This window comes from Tiliqua scincoides, chromosome 14, assembly GCF_035046505.1.
Source record: "Tiliqua scincoides isolate rTilSci1 chromosome 14, rTilSci1.hap2, whole genome shotgun sequence".
Lineage (NCBI taxonomy): Eukaryota > Metazoa > Chordata > Lepidosauria > Squamata > Scincidae > Tiliqua > Tiliqua scincoides.
Window position 1 is genome coordinate 8160441 of NC_089834.1, and position 20798 is coordinate 8181238.

Below are 20798 nucleotides of genomic sequence, written 5' to 3' on the forward strand. Positions count from 1 at the left end.
GACAGCACCTCAGGTCCCACTGGTGGTACCTGTACCACTGGTTGAGAAACCATACCACAAATACCCCTTCCCCATAGAGCCTTGAGGGCTCCCCAGCCCCCTAGGGAGAGGGAGACATGGGGGGGCCCAGAGAGCCTGTAGAGGTGCTTGTGGGGTCCATGTGGACCCTTGAGGGCCCCCCATCCCCTGGAGGGAGCCTGGGGGGCCGAGAGCCAGAAGGGGAGCTTGTGGGGCTTTCCTGAGTCCCCCTTCCCCATGGATCCCCCCAAGCCCCCTGGGGAGGGGGGTCACCCCAGAGGGAGGACCCCTCCCCTGCCGCGCCCCTCCCCCACCCGGACCCTTGGGCGCCGCCCCTGTTTCCCGCCGGGCCGCTTAGGTCGTCGCCCCGCGCTGACTTCCGGCGTTGCCGGGGAGCCGCCGGGAGCAGCGAGCGGGGGATGCGGCCGGGCAGCGGCTGGCGGGACCGGGACGGGCGATGGAGCTGCGGCGGCGGCCGTGAGAGGGAGGAGGGGGAGGAAGAGGAGGGGGAGGAAGGGCACCGGCGGGGGGCGGAGGAGGAGGAGGCCGCGGCGCGGGGGCCCTGAGCCAGCCCGGCCCCCCACCCTCGCTGCCAGCCCAGCCCCGCCCAGCCCCCCCCCCGGCACGGAGGCCCCGGAGGAGGAGGAAGGACGAGCCCCAGGATGAAGCTCCTCAAGCCCACCTGGGTCAACCACAATGGTGAGCGCCTGCCTGAGCGAGGGTGCCTCTGGGCATGTGCAGAGCGCAGCACCTCAGCCTTGCCCTGCCTCTCCCCCTCCCCCCCATGCATTCGGCGCTGAGCGGGAGCCTTGCAAGACTGGAGCATGTCACTCTTGCCCCCTCCCCCAGGTTTGGGTGGCTTTGCCATTTGGAGGGGGTCTGGCATTGGAGGGAGCGCGAGGACTCTGAGCATGTGCAGAGTGCAGCACCTTATCCTTTTCCTCCCTCTCTTCCCTCCCACCACTCATGCACTCAGGGCTGGGAGGGAGCCTTGCAAGGCTGGAGCATGTCACTCTTACCCTCCCCCAATTTTGGAGGGGGTCTGGCATTGGAGGGAGCAGGAAGACTCTGAGCATGTGCAGAGTGCAGCACCTCATCCTTTTCCTCCCTCTCTTTCCCCCCCACCACTCATGCACTCAGGGCTGGGAGGGAGCCTTGCAAGGCTGGAGCATGTCACTCTTACTCTCCCCCAATTTTGGAGGGGGTCTGGCATTGGAGGGAGCAGGAAGACTCTGAGCATATGCAGAGTGCAGCACCTCATCCTTTTCCTCCCTCTCTTCCCCCCCACCACTCATGCACTCAGGGCTGGGAGGGAGCCTTGCAAGGCTGGAGCATGTCACTCTTACCCTCCCCCAATTTTGGAGGGGGTCTGGCATTGGAGGGAGCAGGAAGACTCTGAGCATATGCAGAGTGCAGCACCTCATCCTTTTCCTCCCTCTCTTCCCCCCCACCACTCATGCACTCAGGGCTGGGAGGGAGCCTTGCAAGGCTGGAGCATGTCACTCTTACCCTCCCCCAATTTTGGAGGGGGTCTGGCATTGGAGGGAGCAGGAAGACTCTGAGCATGTGCAGAGTGCAGCACCTCATCCTTTTCCTCCCTCTCTTCCCCCCCACCACTCATGCACTCAGGGCTGGGAGGGAGCCTTGCAAGGCTGGAGCATGTCACTCTTACCCTTCCCCAATTTTGGAGGAGGTCTGGCATTGGAGGGAGCAGGAAGACTCTGAGCATATGCAGAGTGCAGCACCTCATCCTTTTCCTCCCTCTCTTCCCCCCCACCACTCATGCACTCAGGGCTGGGAGGGAGCCTTGCAAGGCTAGAGCATGTCACTCTTACCCCCCCCCCCCGCAATTTTGGAGGGGGTCTGGCATTGGAGGGAGCAGAAGGGAGCACCTTATCTTTTTCCTGCCCCCTTATGCATTCAGTGCTGGGAGAGAGCCTTGTAAGGCTGGAGCATGCCACTCTTCCCCCCCCCCCTTGGGTGGCTTTGCCATTTGGAAAGGGTCTGGCATTGGAAAGAGCAGGAGAACTCTGAGCATGTGAAGAGCGCTGTGCCTAGTCCTTCCTCTGCCTCTCTTCTCCCCCCCCCACTCATGCATTCAGTGCCGGGAGGAGGCCTCATAGGGCTAGAGCATGCCACTTTTGCCTGGGTGGAGCAGCAGCAGTTCTTGCCCCCCCCCCCAGTGAGGTTTGGGTGGCTTTGTGATTTGGGGTCTGTCATTGGAGGGAGAGGATGGACTCTGAGCATGTGTAGAGTGCAGCACCTCATCCTTTTCCTGCCTCTTTGCAACATGCTACTTCTGCCTGCCCAACTCTGCCTGGGAGGAGGAGGAGGAGCAGCAGCTCTTGTCCCCCCCGCGGCTTGGCTGGCTTTGCAATTTGGGAGGGGGTTCTGGCATTGGAGGGAGAGGGCAAGCTCTGAGCATGGCAGAGTGCTACTTTTTGCTGGCTGAGGAACCTGTGCATGTGTCTCTTCTCTCCCCCCTTCCCAGTTGATTGGGCTCTTTGAGAGTAGATGTGTAACTTTGCTTGTTATCAGCTTATGGACACGCCTGAGTCCTGACTGATAGTAGAAGGTCTCTGGGCACGTGCAGAGCACCACACCTCATCCTTTCTCTGTGCCATTCCCTCCCATGCATTCAGTGCTGGGAGAAATCCTTGCAAGGCTGGAGCATGCCACTTTTGCCTGCCCAATCCTGCCTGGGAGGAACAGCTGCTCTTGCCCTGAAGTTTGGGGTGCTTTGCGATTTGGGGTCTGGCATTGGAAGGAGAGGATGGGCTCTGATCATGGGCAGAGTGCTCCTTTTCTGCTGGCTGAGGAAGCTGTGCAAGTGTCTATTCTTCTGTTTCCAGAAGATAGGGCTCCTTGCAGGGTAGCATGCCTGACTGTTTTATGCAGGTATGCCTGAGCCTTTACTGTCAGAAGAAGGGCTCTGAGCATAGGCAGAGTGCTCCTTTTCTGCTGGCTGAGGAAGGCGTGCATGTGTCTCTTCTTCCACCCCTTTTCCCAGCTTTGGGCTCCTTGCAGGGTAGGCACATGTAACTTTGCTTGGTAACAAGTTATGGGCGTACCCATAACTTGTTACCAAGCAAAGTTACATGTGCCTACCCTGCAAGCCCTGAATGGTAGAAGAAGGGCTCTGAAGATGTACCAGAACGCTGTGCCTCCTCCTTTTCCTGCCTCTTTCTCTATCCAGGCTTTCAGTGCTGGGAAGAATCCTTCCATGCCACTTTTGCTGCCCAACCCTGCCTGGGAGGAGGGGGAGGAGCAGCAGCTCTTGCCCCTGAGGTTTGGGTGACTTGGGATTTGTCGGGTGGGGTCTGGCATTGGAGGGAGTGGAAGGGCTCTTAGCATGGGCTGAGTGTTCCTTTTCTGCTGGAAGGAAGTAGAGGAAGCTGTGCATGTGTCTCTCCCATCCACTCCCCTTTCCAGCTGATAGGGCTCCTTGCAGGACAGGCACTTGTAACTTCGCTGGATATCAAATCAGGTCATGGGTGCACCTAAGCTTTGACTGATGGCAGAAGGGCTCTGAGCATGTGCAGAATGCCCCTTTTCCTGTTGGCTGAGGAAGCCATGCATGTGCCTCCCCCTGTTTAAGACTTTTTGAAGGACAAGTGCATGAAGCTGCTTTATAATAGGGTCAGACTGTCAGTGCATCTGAGCCCTCAGTGACAGCAGCTTTTCCCCCAAAGTTTGAGTGTTTTGTGATCTGGGGCCAGAAACGGAGAAAATGGTCAGTCTCTGAACATGGGCAGTGTGCCCCTTCTCTCCCTTGCTGGGGAAGGCATGCATGCTCTTCCCACCACCTTTAGGTTGAGAATACTCCTTGCAGGGCAGGCAGCAGTAACTTTGCCTTTTGTTGAATCTGATTGTTGGCCCATCTGAGCCTTGATTGGCAGCAGTGGCAGGTCCCCCTCAGGGTTTGGGCAATTTGGAGCTGGTAATAAAGAAGCAGAGGCCCTCTGAGCATGACCAGAGTGTCCCATAGCACCTTGCTGACCACCCCCTTTAGGCTATGAGGATTCCTTGCAGGACTGTTGCATGCAACTTTTTCTTATACCAAGTCACATTGTTGCAAGGTAGAAAAAGCAACTCAAGAATAACTCCTTACTCAGGAGTGAAGGTGTGCAGGCTTATATTTCATTGCAAGCAACGGGCATCTCAGGGGACTAGTGTCCAAAGCATGAGAGCAATTCCCAATATTGGTTTGACCATTTATACAATTTTGGCTTTTGTCCCAAAATCTAGACTTCCTATTGGCTGAAATTTTACATCAGAGATGGGGCAAACACCTAATGGGTTACAGATAAGGTACAATTTGCGTAAAAGATGGGAAATAGGTGGGCAACAAGTGGGCAAAACCATTAATTGGTTATGATTTACATACAGGTAGGGTTTCACCTTAAAACCTAGAAAAGTACAAAAGTTTCTAAATCCCAGCAGGGTGCACTATAATACTATTTACTTAGTGTTGGCTCACATTCTCATAAATCAACCCAATTATACAGATTGTTTTGACGAATTTTAGAATAGTCATTAAAAGAAAGGTACTGTGATCTTTTCTGCGTACCTTTCCTATGCAGGTTACAGGCTACCTTGTTTTACTATGTACTTTTGTTCGAAAAGTATAACAGTTACAAAGCTAGTGAATACAATCAGTGAATGTCTCTTAACCTTTGCCAAGGTGTGAGCTCATTCCTCTTCAGTAGCTGCTTGGCACCTGCTATCTGCACCTTCAAAGTGTAATCACCTTGCGCTGAGTCTCCAAGCCCCAACTTCAGCCAGCTTCTTTCAGTCATACTCACAAAAATGATTCTTTATGAAAGCCAAGCAACCTTTACCATTTTGTGTTGCTATGCTTTATACTGGGCAATCCAGTGGCCTTTATATGTGGGTTGCAGTCTGGGGTCAGAGGTCACCGTGCCTTAAGGTTACTGGCCTGTCTGAGACCTGCCTGGCAGCAACTCTTACCAGGCTTTGGGTACACAGGGACAGGGGTTGAGGGAGATGAACTCCTCTGAGCATATGCAGAGTGTCCTAGGCCCTGTCACCAAAGAGCTGCAGACCTCTGTGCAACAGTTTGATCCTTGGTGAGGATAATAGTTGATTAGCATAAATGGTTGTTGGCAAAGAAGGCACCCCCCCCCCCCATTTAAAAGCTCCTCACTGTTTGCTCATGTGCCCTAAAGTATATAGCACCTGTTTAAATGCCTGGGGATGACGAAACACATTTTGTCAGATAATGTTATTCACAAGTTCCTTGTGTAAGGGCTTTCCTGGGCTAAAAAGCATCCAAATTCAGCCTGTCCCCTTGATTAGCTGACTAAACACTTTTCCAAAAGCTTAAAACAGCTCTTTGAAAATGGTTCTGAGGTGGCCTGTTGTCTTTTCAGGCCCTCTCCCCAGCCCTGAGTCTTGTGAAAGAGATTTCACCCTTCAGTGTAGAGTCTTTCCTGGAGGTTTGAATAGGGCTGTCACCCCATTTAGCAAATCTTAGTGGATTACTCAGTGCAGGTTTAACTGATTGATTTACAAACAACTTAAAAAAATGACTGGAAGCAGAAAAGTGTGCTTTCCTTGTTTTTCATTGGTGCATGTACTGTGTACGTTTGTTGTAACAGGTGCCATGTTCAAAGAGGCATTTCCTTCTGTGTGGGGAGGATGGCAGGAAAAACTCTTCTCAGATGAGGTCTCTCACCTGTTGTTTTTGTAGGTACTTACGTTATGATAATGAAGTTTAAAAAAAACTTTCCTGATTGGTTCTGATTGGAGATGGTTTTTTAGTTGATAACAAAGGTATTCAGTTAAAGAATGATTGACGAAAGGTTTGCTGCCCTGTGTTTTGTATGTAGTGCCCCAAAAGCAAGTCACCTTAGAAGCTTTATCTCAGAAGCCGAGATGCTTTCATGAAAGAGGAATGTTGGGAGCAGTCATATCCTGAGTCAGACCACCGAACCATCTAGCTAAGTATTGTCTGCACTGACTGGCAGCCGCTCTCCAAATTTGCAGTCTTTCCTAGTTCTACCTGGAAATGCCAGGGTTTGAACGTGGGGCCGTCTGAGTATACAGCAGGTGCTTGACCACTCAGCTGTAGCCTGGGTTGTGATGGGTCACAAACCATGTTTCTAGCACACGGATTGTCCACTAGAAAAGAGGGGCCAGCCCTCCCCTTCAGGGCTAAATCCTATCCAGCTTTCCAGCCCTGGTGGTCTTGTTGCCAATGGGGTGTGTGTTGCATCCTGTGGTGGGAGGGTAGTTATGGAGGCCTATTTGTTCCCTTGCCTAGGGACTGCATTGCAGCTGCTCCGGTGCTGGAAATTTGGATAGGACAGGGCCCTTAGTATGCAGGTCTAAGGCAACATTTGACCCTATAGAATCAGTCCTGGTTTGTGTTCATTGGATCTTGAGAGAAGCTGGCAAACTGCTGATGCTAGGAATTCTCTGCATCAAACTATTTGATGCAGAGGATACTTAAGCCTTTTGCTTATGCTTTAGTCCTTATCAATATCTGAGTCGTATGTTGTTTACTCTACTCCTCCCAGAGATTTCATAGCTGCCCAACAGCGAAAAGGTAACTACTGTATTTTGAAGAGTTTGGGTAACTCTGTGTTGTTATCTGATGACAGGAAAGGGATACATTTTGGACAGGTTTTATGTGGATTGTTTCTTTGGTACTATATGATTTCTAGTTAGGAACAAAGCTGCATTTTAAAAGAAATTTGTATTACTGTGACTTCTGAAAAGGATATAATATATTATTATATATTAAGAATATTTATATACTGCTTTTCAACAGTTCACAAAGTGGTTTACGTAAAAATAATTCCATGAATAGTTCTCAATCCCCAAAGGGTTCACAATTTAAAATGGTGCAGAAGAGACATCAGCAATAGCCCCTGGAAAAGATGCCATGCTGGGGTGAAGAGGAACAGGTGCTCTCCCTCTGCTAAATAGAAGAGGGCATCACTTTAAAAGGCACCTCTTTGCCCAGTTAGGAGGGGTGAGCTCACCTTTTTAAAGTGTGAAGATAATTTCAATATATTTATGTTGCACCTGTCTTCTGTCACGGGACTCAACGGCAACAAACATGGAGCTTTGATGTTTATGCGGAGAGGCTATAATTGGTGGTGTAGGGTTTTGCTTGGAGAAGATTCCAGGTTCAGTCCCTGGCATCTTCTGGTAGGCTTGGGAAGGACCTTGTCTAAAACTCTGCAGTTGGTGTCAAGACTGCTAACACAGATGCGTCAAAGGTCTGACTCGGATGGCAGCCTCTGATGTTCCCAGACTGTCTTCCACACAGGCACTGATCTGCATGGTTCCAATATTGTATGCCTTCAGACCATGCCCTTAACCCAGATATTTGAGATACTTTTCAGAGTTATGCATAGAAGCATCTCATGTTAGTGTGTTGTGTGGAGAGTAATATATGAGTGTCTGGACATTACCAAGATCAGGGGAAAACGTTACCTACCAGAATGCAGGTTACGTGTTACCTGCATTCTGGTGAAGATTATAAATGAGTGTCTGAAACCATCTGACCAGTGACCTTGCATTTTCAGCCCTGCTAAGAGATAAGGCAGCCTGTAAAGGTACAGATGGGGCTAAAGGGACGTTGGAAGTCTGTGGACTGATTGCAGTCCTGTCCTCTGGCGTGGCACTTCTCAGCCAGCCTTGTGTCTGTAGATGTGACTACAGAATACACAAGACCGACTGCACCTCTTTGACCCACTCTCCACACAGAGTGGGGCTTGCTCTGTAGAATGGTGAGAGGGGTCTGCAGTCATGACAACCCATAAATGGCAGTTGCTTCACACTGGGATAGGGTATATGTCTTTCTGGTACATCTCCCTGTTCCTCCTCATTCATGCCAGCCTTTGTTGCTCGTCCCATCTCAAAAATGGTAGATTTGGGAAAAGTGAAGGGCTTGAAGCACCTTCTTTACAAGGAGAGATTGAAATGTTTGGGAACTTTTTTGAGAAAAAAATGCAGCTTGAGGGGACATGATAGAGGTTTTTAAAAGTTTGCATGTTGTAGGGCAGGGGTGCCCAAACCCTGGCCCTGGGGCCACTTGCGGCCCTTGAGGACTCCCAATGCGGCCCTCAGGGAGCCCCCAGTCTCCAATGAACCTCTGGCCCTCCGGAGATTTGCTGGAGCCTGCACTGGCTCCACACAACTGCTTTCAGCGTGAGGGCAACTGTTTGACCTGTGGGATGAGGTCTCCCTCCGGTGCTTGCTGTTTCATGTCTGTGATGCAGTAGCAGCAGCAAAGGAAAGGCCGGCCTTGCTTTGTGCAAAGCCTTTTATAGGCCTTGAGCTATTGCAAAACCTTCATTCATTCATATAAGTTCCATCTCTGATATATTCATTTATGTAAATTTATTCAAATTTTAAATGTAAATTAATTTTTTTCCCCGGCCCCCGACACAGTGTCAGAGAGATGATGTGGCCCTCCTGCCAAAAACTTTGGACACCCCTGTTGTAGGGGGAAAGTGGATAGAAAGTTTTTCTTACTCTATCATGTAGTTTAGAGCAGCTATTTTCAACTAGTGTGCCATGGCATGTTCTAGTGTGCCGTGAATGGTCTGCAGGTGTGCTGTAGGAGATTGGGTGAGGAGTTTATTCATAGGGCCATTAGGGAAAGTGAGCCCCCCACCAGCAATGTGCTGTGCCCAGTCAATTGTCAAAAAACTGATGGTGTGCCTTGACAATTTTAGCACCTTGTCAGTGTGCTGTGAGATGAAAAAGGTTGAAAATCAGAGGATGGAGATCATCCTTAAATGAGGCATCATGTCCTGCTGAGACAATCACCATTCTTTGAATAAAATGGCAAAACTCATGTAATAATCATGACTTCCTTGGGTTGAAATCTGACCTCTGCTGTGAATTCAGTAGGTGATCTTAAATAAGCCTCAGTCTTCCCCATCTGCAATATGGGGATAATATCTACGTACCTTACAGGGTTGTTGTCACATCAAGAGAGTACACATGAAGATCTTTACGCAGAGTGGCAGAAAGCTGCGTCTGCCAGAATTCTTTATTTTACCCAGGTATTAAATCTGCCAGATGAAGGTCAGTGTGTGATGCTATGGGCTTGCATTAGAATGCTGTTTTGAATGGTTATATTGATCACCCATAGCAAAGAGGCCAAGCCATTGTGAAAAATGTCTCCGGAGGCAATCTATGGCATAGTCTCTCAGAGCACGATCAGGGGAAAACAAAGGAGCAAAGGTTGGTTCTTGTGGCATGATGTGCTGCCGTGGTTGGTGCTGGGGTAGCACATGTACCTTTAGGCTAGATTGCCCTGGCTTGGGCTGTTCGACTGCATTTGACCCCAGGCTGCGCAAAAGTTCTAAAAACCAGCAGTGAGCTGTCATTATGGAAACGGCTGTAACAAGACAAGTTGTTCACGAGAATGCTAATTGGTAGGTATTTGGGCAGAACAGCAGGTTATAAAGTGATGTCAGGAGCTTACAATTCACCTGTCTTTCTCCAGTGAGAATATCTCTTGACTCTGCTACAGCAGCAGTGAGATGGAAGCCTTGTAAATAGGGGCAGTAGAAAGAGACAGCATTTTCTCATAAGTGTTTAAAATTCTGGGTTCATCCTGGGAAAACTCAACAGTGAGAGCTGCAGGAAGCTTCTGATAGCCCAGCCGTGTGCCTGTCTACTCAGAAGTAGGCACTGAGTTCAGTGGGGCTTCCTTCTAAGTAATTGTGTATAGTATGGCACTGTGAGTGTTCTAGTAGAGATGTCTTTAAATATTAACAAGAGGTTTGCAACTACTTTGTTATTGTTTGCAAACTGTTGATATTGTATGCGGTGTGTCCATGGATAGTGCAAGTGAATCTGAGCTGCTTTTTCAAAACAAATTGGAGGTTTGTGTAATTTACTTGAGATGCAGATTTGCAGGATTTTAACACAACCACGTGGACGTTGGTGTGTGGTAGAGGTAGGAAGGTCATGAAGCCTAGCCGCACACTGTGTTTTGATTGTCTGTGATGATAAGTCAGGGACAGGGCTGGGGGGAGGACACTGAGCGACAGTATTTATTCCTTTAAAACGTTAATGCCACCAAAGAGTTGATCCCTAAGCAACCATGAAACATGGTTTCATCAACATCCCCTAGCAACCTTGAAAATGGCAGATGAAATGAAAGTGTAACCAGTACATTCTGCTGAAAGCTTGAGTGAATGAAAAGTTCTTAATTTGCACCAAAGATATTGTAGTGTAGGTGTCTGTCAGATGTGCCTGGTGTTGTGGGTTGGCACCAGGGGTGGGGGAGAGGACATCTGGAGAAAAACCTGTGCCAGGCCCTGACGGTGTGTTGGGATCCCCATGCAACTGGAGGACGGGATGGTAGTTCTGCTGGCTGTGGTCAGTTTTTTTTACAGAGTGCAGTGCGCTTATCCCATCGCTATTTCATAGGCACACAACAATGGAATGTGCATAGCGGGAAGTTCTCTGGGTTACTCTGCCACCAGATCTCTCAAGCAAGTTGGGCTCTGAGTTGAGCTATATAGCTGGACTTCTGATGGTCCTGGCCTCTCAGTCAGTGCCCAGCGTGACTGGCTACTGGCACCTGCTGGTGCTCCATAATGTGGGTACCATAATGTGGTGCAAGGATTGTACCATTTCTGAGTCAAGGCGTCTGACTAACCAACAGGTATCATGGAAGTCTTCTTGGGAACCCTCTGTATTCTACTTTGAAGTCCCTTATGGAAGACAAGTGAGATATCAGTGTAGTAATGAATAGAAGAATGCATGAATCATTGTGTGGAACTGGAGGAAATTTTTTTAAAGTACTTCTGGAATCCGCTACTTCACTGAGCACCAAAAATACACTGAGGGCAAATATTTAAATGCATTTACAGTCTGTTGGGTGATTGGAAAGAATTAAACTTGGATTTCTGTTAAAGCAGATACTCAGATTAGGAGGTAAGTATTTGACTCCCTGCTGTTCACCTGCAATTTATTAAGGTGATATTAAGACAGTGTTTATTAAATTAAGACAGTGTTCTCAGTTCCATGGGAGGTGTTTCAGTTTTCTTGAAACTGCATGTGGGAGAATTTGTGTCTATCTGAATCTGTACAGTTCTGATCTTTTCTCCAAGCCGTTCTCCATAACTGGGAAGTTTAGAAGGATATATAATATAATATAATATAATATAATATAATATAATATAATATAATATAATATAATATAATATATGACTGTGCCTGAAGAAAATCTATTTGTAAAAAATACCATAAAAGTAATAAACCTTTGAGCTGAGAGTAACTGTGATTGTTTTTAGCAAACTGTATTCTTTCCAAGTGCCAGCAAAGAAGGGATTCACAGAGCTCTGCATATCACTGACTTAAAAAAAGATCCTTAACAACTTTGGGTCAAGATAAATGTAGCCCAAACAGGAAGATAGGTTGTTGCTGTCTGTTCAGTCAAACCTTTGGTCCACTTGTTAGAATTACCCACACTGACTGTCAATGGCTCTGCCAAGGTTTCAGATCGGGGTCTTTTGAGCTCAAGCTGAGGCTTGAGCCTGAGACCTTCTGCAAGCAGAGCAGGTGCTTTGGGCAACAATTATTTAATAATGTAAAAATAAAATATCCTCCCCCCGCCCCCCCAAAAAAGTTTGAAATGTATTGAATCAAATCCTGTTGCTGGAAGGCTGGTCTTGGTTCATCAGATGCAAAACTCTTCCTAGAAATCCATCCCAGAACTGTTCCTTTGGTTTGGGATTGTTTGCAATTAATGTTATGAGAACGTGTGTTGTGCACCTTTCCTTATCTTGCTATTCCCAGACTGCTAATCACAGCATTTCATCCTCTTGTTGTTCTGCTACTTGATGCTTGAGACATAGGAAACTAAATCCTTTGGTAAAATGGCCAGTGGTTGGTTCAGACTCCTGTAAGTAAGTTGATTATAGCTAACAAGCCCCTCCTAACTGGGCTAAGAGGCATCTTTTAAATATTGGTTTTCTTCTGTTTAGCAGGGGGGAGCAAGTGTGCTTATTCTCCAGGAAACTGGTGGCCAGAATGTGATACCAGATCATAAAAGGATCCTTCTGAAATGTTGTATTTTTTGAAAGACAGAACCTTCATCAATTGTAAAAAAATCCCTATAGGGATTTAGTATAGCCTGCCTGTGTAAACCACCTTGAAATAAAGTCTGAGGAGAAATCTGAAGGAAAATAAGGAAAAGTTGCATGCTTAGACTATACTGTAGCACGGCAGAGGATCGTTTGGTTGTTTAAGACCCAGGAAGAAATGTGTTCCCTAAATAACTTTAATGTGTAATTCCATCTGTGTTGGAATAACACTGAGCTCATGAGATTGTTTTGCTGTTATTTTCAGGCAAGCCGATATTTTCAGTTGACATTCACCCTGATGGGACCAAGTTTGTAACTGGAGGACAAGGTATGTTCACAGGTCATCTCTTCATATCCAGGTCAATTGCAGTAAAACACATTAAAAATGCAGTATGCCCCCAGGTTGGGTACACTTGTTGCGATAGTCTCAGGCAGCAATTTTCAACCGGTGTGCCATGAAAGGTCCATTTAGGTGTGTGGCGGGAATTTGGCCAGGCCAGTCTCTGAACCCTCATTTGTTCGGCCAATGTGTCCCCAAGGTGGGGGGACACTACGGGGGTAGACATAGTGCAGTGCTTTCCCCCAAGTCCCCTGGCATTATCTCTGGTTGCTCCACTAGCAGATGGGGAAGACTTGAGAGGGAGTGGCTTGCCTGAGGTTATAATTCATGGCAGAGGTCCTGATTGTCAACTTGCTCTTAGCCACTGTGCTGTCTCAGCTCCACAAAACCAGAACGACCAAACAAAAACCAGTGGCAGGGTAACAGCTGCATCTCCACAAGGCTGTGTGCTTTGCACGGGCCCTCCCTACGCAAACACGCACACCCAGTCTGCCAAAAAGCAGAGCAATTTATTAGCTACCTAATTAACATGGCATTGCTTGACATCATGTAAAATATGCATGATTAAACAGCCAAGTTATTGAGGGTTGGAATTTCCCATTGTTTGCTGTTATGACTTGTTTTCCCCTATATATCGACAGAGTTATGCTTTCCTCTCCTCAGGGTCTCTCTGCCTTGTTCCTTCTGACCAGCAGTGCAGAATGGTCTTAGTTAATTGTTTCCGTTGGCCGCATATCTTTGTTTAAATTGGTGGTCTCCACACTCGGGACCACGAGTGTTGGTAAACCATTCCCCACTGCAAACAGAGTTTACCATTCCACAGGGCAGCTTGATATCTTTGCCCCTGATCTCCCCTAAACTTGGTGACCGTGTCTGCCCAGAAATCCGGGAACACGGCCTGCTGGGGCGTTGGGCAGTGGAAGTGACAGCCCAGTGTGAAGTTTAGGGGAGATCAGGGATGAAGATATTAGGCTGCTCCATGAAACAATAAGTTCACACAGGGGAAGAGTTTACATGGGCACTGGATAAAGGCCGTGTGCCAGGGTTTGGCGCCTGCTGGTTTAAACGATCCATTTTAGTTATTTATCACAATATTTTTTTCCACATTTTTATGCTGCCCTTATCTAAGGAGATCAGGGTGGTGTACATGGGTCCTCTCCTTCTTTTGTCCTTAATAACCCAGTGAGGTTGAGAGTGGGTGGTCCAAGGGTCCCCAGGAACCTTCATGACTGAGCAGGGATTTGAATCTGGATCTTCTAGGTTTAACTCCAACACCAGAACCACTACACCATCCTGGCTCACTATCATTTTGTCGGTTTGGATTTAAGCCGTTTCGCCCAATGTTGCATATACACTACAGGGATCAAATGTGGACTGGGCAGAAATGGGTTTAATAGGAACTGAGGCTCACATCTCTTCATTCCTTAACTCTCTTGATTCTGGAAAGCTTTTTGCATGTCCAGCTATAGTCTGGATTGCCACCTTTGTTGCAGTCTTGCAAACTATTATTAATTGTGTATATCATGTCACACAAAGGCCAAGTTATCCAACCTTAAATCTCTGAATATAAAGTTCTAGTACCTAAGGAATGATTGGCGTTTTTGCAATCCTTGTTTGTGTCCAGATCATGAGTCCCAAAGCTTCCAGCATCTCATCACTCAGTCTTGCTCTAATGGTTATCCAGAGCAGATTAGTTAGAGAAACAATATATATATATTTTGTACATAACTCCTAAGAATTTTCACGATAGGAGAAAAAATATTTGCATTTCTGTAGTTGCTTGCTATCTGTCTCTCTCAACAATAGTGATTAAACCAAGCAGTTGCTTCATCTAATAGGTGTTAGAAGGTTCAAGGTGATGGGAAGGAGTTGGGGGAGAAGGCTATCAAGTCATGATAGGTATGTGCAAGCTCTTGATTTTAGAGGCAGGCTGCCTCAGATTACCAGATGCAGGGGAGGGCACCAGGGCGCAGGTTGTATCTGTTGTGTGCTCCCTGGGGCATTTGGTGGGCCACTGTGAGATACAGGAAGCTGGCCTAGATGGGCCTTTGGCCTGATCCAGCAGGGCTCTTCTTATGTTCTTAAGGCCACCTATAATTATGCCACTGGGATCAGCTGGTCCATCGAAATGTGCTGGTAGGCCAATTGTAACCCACAGGCAATAGTTTGGAAATCTCTGAAGTAGACAATTAATAGCACAATTCTGTGAGTGTTCACTCCGAAGTAAGTCATTGGTGGGACTTACTTCCATGCCAGAGTGTTTAAGATTGCAAGCTTCACCTTCTAATACTTGCTAAAGGCCAAGGGTGAGTTTTGCAAAATACATTTGAATAAAGAACTAGTTGGAGGCCAGTAGTAGTGCAGAGGATGTTGCTGTTTATATCTGCTTATCGTCCCGGCACAAGGGAGCTATTAATATTCTCTGTGGGCATTTCAGTGCTGTTCTCTCAACAGGATGTTGATTTGTTTTCCTTTGCCTTTAGGACAGGATTCCGGGAAGGTTGTGATATGGAACATGGCTCCTGTACTCAAAGAGGAAGATGAAAAGAATGACACTGTGCCCAAGATGCTTTGTCAGATGGACAATCATTTAGGTACCATAGGATACATTTAGGATTGTGGCATTTTTTCAGCTCCAAAATTGTCCAGGAGGTACACGGCCCCTGCTGTACAGGATCACAGGCCTTATGCTGCATTCCCAGGGAAAGGTGGGAGGCTATAAGTTACCCTAGATACTTGCCTATAGTAAGTAAAATTCTTGCCATGTGATCATGCTCAAATTATCAGGGCAGAGCCTTTCAACTCTTAAAAGTTTTTTTTTTTCTTGCTAAAGCAGGCTCATTAGAAGCAATGCAGAGATCATTTGTTTCTATAGTAACTTTCCTGGGAAATTCCAGCCAAAGTTAACCTTTTATTCTCCTCTGTTCCCTTTTGCAAATGCATGCATGTGGCAGAGGTCTTTTCTTTCAACACCAGGATGGGATCCTCCTTTCCATTTGAAATAAAGTCCCAGGCTACAATTCAGTGCGCCATTATTTAAGAATAACTCCCATGGAAAGCAGTGGGTCTACTTCTGAGTACAAAGGGTTGCAAATATATGCAGCTGTATCTCTCTGCTGTGAATTGAATTGCACACTCCCAGTTATGTGTTATATGTTGTATGTTATATGTAGAGCTTCTGGCTTAACACACCAGACACCTTAAAGTTTGATTCATGGTTCAACCCTTTTCACTTGCATATCCCTTGGCAGCCCATTTCCATAAATTGTACCCTTCATATTCGCAAAATGTTTGTAATTAATAATACAAGCCCTCATCTCCTCTGTATGAAAGCCCAGACTTCACGTATTTATCACAGTGTTTTCTCTTTTTATCTGTTTGAAGAACAGAAGATTGCACATAACCAACTGTACAAGCTACCAGTTTGATTCTGGGCTTCAGCCTTTAAAGCCCTAAATATCAGGGTCCATGCATTTTACATGATTTTAATTGTTAACCACTGCTGTTTTTTAAAGTAGTAGGAAAGTGTTGGAAGTGGGTAACAGCCTAATCCTAACCAGCACTGGTGCAGTGGGACCACAGTGCCCATACTTTGTCCAGCACTGGGAAGGAGCAGGCTGGAGGTCTCCTCTTACCCTGGGTAAAGCCTTAGCCTGCACATTGGGGCTACTCAGATCTGCACCAGCAAAATCGCTGGCACAAATCCGAGAGGCCCTGTGTTGGGCTTTCAAGTCCAGGAGGGAGAATAGGATTTGGTATGCACCAGCACTGCCAATTTTGCTGTCTCCCTGGGCCCAATTTGCCCCGCCTCTGCCCCCGCCCCGTTTCTCCCCCTGCACCACCATCCACCAGCTCTTGCACCACGTAGTGGGAACTTAGCTGTTCCATTGGGCTCCTGGATTCAACACCAGCATGACGGAGCAGATCTTCCAACCAGCGCTTAGTTGTCAGGTGTTGCAACATGCTTTACGGCAACACCCTACGTTAGAGCAGAGGTTCCATCTCCTGATGGGTTGATGAATCGGATTGCGCCGTTAGTTACATGCACTTTCCCTGAAATTAGTATTGTGAGTTTTCGGTACCAGTTCAGTTACTTGAAGCAGATAGAAAGGTTGCAAAAGGCTGTAAACTGATTTGGAGAATTGAAAGCAGCGGTGATGTGCTTAGATATAAAAATCTGTTGCTGTTCTGAAGTTACTGCTTCTGACTTTTAGAGCTTGCCCCCTCCTTTATTTTTCCTTCTAGCGTGTGTGAACTGTGTGCGGTGGTCAAACAATGGACTGTACCTGGCTTCAGGAGGAGATGACAAACTGATCATGATTTGGAAGAGAACTGCGTAAGCATTTCTGTTTTTTGTTTTTTTTTTCTACCACCTTTCATCCATCCTCTTGGTTTCAAATATTGGTTTAATTGTGGCTTGTAAACTGCGGCTAAGTTCCAGGTTGGGATGGACCATGTAGCTGTGTTCTGGCAAACCAAGCTTTCCATGGCCTGTGAATGAAGGAGAGAAAGGGCAGGTTCAGGATGCATTCATGACTGAGGGCCCAATCCTATCCAACTTTCCAGCACCGTTGCAGTTGCAATGCAGCCCTGGGGTAAGGGAACAAAAGTTCTCATACCTTGAGGATGCCTCTTGTGACTGCCTCTCCGAAGCAGTGCATACCCCATTGGCACATCAGCACTGGCACTGGAAATTTGGATAGGATTGGGCTCAGAATCATTTGTCTGAGCTTACCTGTTATTGTCTGTCTTCTCTTTCATAAGACACAAATCCATATGGGTTTGAATGCAAGAATTGTAGCATTACAAGAATTGGGAAACTTGAGACGAGAAATGGGTCTGTAACGTTTGTTAAACACAATTGTAAACTGATTTCAAAGGGTTGAGGAGGCAGCCAGGCTCACATGCCCCATCTCTAAGACAGAAGTTGAAAGCCGTTCCTCTTGTTTCTTTATTAAACTGCTGTGTTTTATATTTCACAAGTGACTATACTGCAGTATGGCAACCTTTTGTAATTCTTGCTCCTCTCTTTAACAGCTACATTGGACCTAGCACAGTCTTTGGTTCCAGTAGCAAGCTTGCCAATGTAGAACAGTGGAGGTGTGTCTCTATTCTTAGAAGCCATTCAGGGGGTAAGTGTGTGAAACTCTGGGGGGAGAACTATCACAGTGTGCCAGGCTTGATCTCTGAAGATAGCTTCCATTTGCTCGAAGTTTGACTCTGGAATTTTAGGTCTTGTTAGGCGCGCTGTGCATTTCAGTTTAGGAAATGGAAGCTCAAAGCACTTAAATGAGTACTAGGGTAGTTGGTTGGTGTTGGGCCTGTGTTTTCACAAGGGCATATCTCAGCAGAAAGTGTTTGTATTCTCTGTAGATGTCATGGATGTGGCCTGGTCTCCGCATGATGCTTGGCTGGCCTCTTGCAGTGTGGATAATACTGTGGTCATCTGGAATGCTGTGAAATTCCCAGGTATGATTCATAGCTGGGTAGAATTCAGAAGGTCCCAAACTGAAAACGGCCTTCTTCCAGATGCTTCAAAAGTGTGGATGGGCACAGATACATTCTAAGAAGTGTGCTTTTATTCTTGTGTCTCTTCCACTGTGTTATCTGTGGCCTTGCCCAGAGGAATTATTTACTTACCCAGTGTGTGATTAATCTGTGGAACCCCTTGCCACAGGATGTAATAATAATAAACTTTATTTATACCCCGCCCTTCTTCCCAAAGGGACCCAGGGCGGCTTACAACAGGTTAAAAACAGATTAAAACATAATATTATGGATGTAATGATGGCACCTGGCCTAGAAAAAAAGGATTGGACGCATTTCTAGAAGAAAAGTCCATCACAGGTTACAAGTCATAATAGGTGTATGCAACCTCCTGGTTTTAGAAGCAGACTGTCTCTGAATGCCAGATGGAAGGGAGTGTCAACAGGACGCAGGTCTCTTATGGTCTTGTGTGCTCCCTAAGGCAACTGGTGGGCCAGTGCAAGTGGGCCTGTATACAGAAGCTGGAATAGGTGGGCCTTTAGCATGATCCAGCAGGGCTGCTCTAATGTTCTTATTAGTCTTTTCATCTCTTTGGTCCTCATGTCCAACATCCTCAAGATGAAATATTTACTCTTGGCACCATCTTATTCATGTGGAAGGATGTCTCTCACACTTATGTGGCTGACTTAGTGACGCAATTAATTGAGAAGTGGTATATAAATATCCTTGATTAACAACTAATTTTCTGTCAAGTCTTACTGGATTATTTATCTTAGTGAACATGTACAGCTGGCCCTTCTAATCTCTGTGTTAGGCACCTGTGGATTTGACTCAAGACTGGGTGCTGGGCCCCCATCTAGAGGGCCTCAAGGACCTCCTGGATCCCCCGCAGATACCAAGGGCCTAATGTTTCTTAGTCATGGAGTCCAGCTTTGATTGACTTTCAGTCGTATGCTGAATGTTGTCAGCTTTCATAAATCCGATGGACCCCCTAAAACTCACTATTAAATTGCTTCCAGAAAAGTGCATAAAAGGTAGGTTTTAATGTTTTGTGTCTCTTTTCTGCTTGCAGAAATTCTTGCCACTCTGAAGGGACACTCGGGCCTGGTTAAGGGGCTCACCTGGGACCCCGTTGGGAAATATATTGCCTCGCAAGCGGATGACCGAAGTTTGAAGGTGTGGAGGACCATGGACTGGCAGCTAGAAACCAGCATTACCAAACCATTTGATGAAGTACGTGCTGCGTTGAGATATTGTATAGAGCAACAGAAGCCCTGGAGACTTGCCTAAGTCATGACTAGACAAATTTGCTTCATATCTAGCCCCAGAACCAGCCCCAGAATTTAGGAGCCTTTGTTTTGTTTGCTACTGTTGGTGCCCTCCAGAATCTCACATGTCACCAGTAAATGGTATCAAATAAGGCTTTGTATATGAGCAAGCATTTAAAAGCACAATTTCAAACCCTGGGGTGATAGAAAACCTGGCAAGTGTTCTTGTTGTCATCCTTCAGTCTCGGAAGACTATGGTATCGCACTCTGAATAGTGTTCTGGAACAGAGTGTCCTCTCCAGTGCACAAAGGCTGGGTAAAGTAGATATGGAGGATAGACTGTTACCCATGCAGCAAATCCCCCCTCTCCACGTCGCTCAAATGGTCCAATGGAAAGGCAGAAGCCAATACAGTTGGTTCCAGCAACGTCGCAGGAGTTCCCAGAATGTGACTGTGTTCAGCCATGACTGCCTCAGGGACTCTGGTTCCGGATTTTGCCTCGAGGTTGACTCCTGAAGCCTTTTCCATAACTGGATGTAGCCACAAGGCAGTGGAGGTTTGGGATCAGAGTTTTCCTCCTCTCAGATGAGCTGCCTTCCCAGGCTAGGGAGTCCCATCTACCCGGTGGCTGTTCAGTTGCCTCTTACAACAAGTCCAGCCAAACTGAGGGCCTGTTCTTATCCCCAGCCCTCAGGGGATGGCAAGTGTTAATGTGACAACAAAAGGATAGAAAATATTTGATCCAAGAATAAGGAAGCAATAGATTTTTTCAAAAAAAAGAAGAAGTTAAAATTCATGACACTGGGGTTGTAATCTTAACCCTTATGATGTAATCTATCCTAAGCATGGACTGCATGCTTATTCCAGGCAACCATGCAATCCATGCTTGCCTGGTGTGAGTTCAAGTGAACTCAGTGGGCTTGCTTCTGAGTAGACATGTGCTGTAAGTAAGTGCTCTTTCCTCCTCCATCCCTTCTCAGCACGGGATGCACAAACATGCTTAAAGGACCTGTTGAAGGGAGGGGAGGAAAGAATGTATGCTGCAGTCCAAAACTGTCCCCTCTTTCCCCCACCCCGCAGAGATACCAGCTTCTCAACTTGATGTGGGGGTGAGGTTTTCTCTTTCGCCTTAAATGTTCTTGGATCTGTGCTTCCCAACTGAGCATTTTGCAGTATTCCTCTGGCCCATTTATATTCACATGCGTCTGTGTTTTTTCCCCATAACAGTAACTTCTAAACTCTGTTCTAAACTCATGGCCTGGATCTAATACCCATTTGTTGCCTTTGCTGTGTTTTGAAAGTGTTTGTGCGCTTTTAAAAGGAGTTCATTCAGTGCAGAGTGAAAACTTGGTAACTAAGAAATGTTATGCACAACCTGAGTGCCCTTGGGAAGCCTTGGTGGCCAAGTGCTATCTGCACGTATGAATATATTATTGGTGTTGCGTCAATCACATGTAGCGTGCTTGAAAGTCAAGCACTGAAAATGATCAGAAGTAACATTGTCCTGTTTCATCGGTTGTGTGTTTCTGAGCACTGAAAAAGCCCTTGAGTTCTCTTCTGTTTTTCTTATTGAGTGTTCTGATCTTAAAGTCCCAAGTA

General features: G+C 46.8%; 1 protein-coding gene across 1 annotated transcript in view; it reads left to right on the forward strand.

Annotated features, from left to right (window-relative positions):
* Positions 1-550: 550 nt before the first annotated feature.
* The window catches only part of HIRA (histone cell cycle regulator), a 53701-nt gene continuing 33453 nt past the window's right edge, over positions 551-20798 (forward strand). Inside the window, exons 1-7 of the mRNA XM_066609633.1 lie at positions 551-717; positions 12370-12432; positions 14928-15038; positions 16690-16780; positions 17482-17576; positions 17818-17913; positions 19004-19164. Of these exons, the coding sequence (XP_066465730.1) occupies positions 681-717; positions 12370-12432; positions 14928-15038; positions 16690-16780; positions 17482-17576; positions 17818-17913; positions 19004-19164 (654 nt within the window). The 5' untranslated portion in view covers positions 551-680. The remainder of the gene's footprint in view (positions 718-12369; positions 12433-14927; positions 15039-16689; positions 16781-17481; positions 17577-17817; positions 17914-19003; positions 19165-20798) is intronic.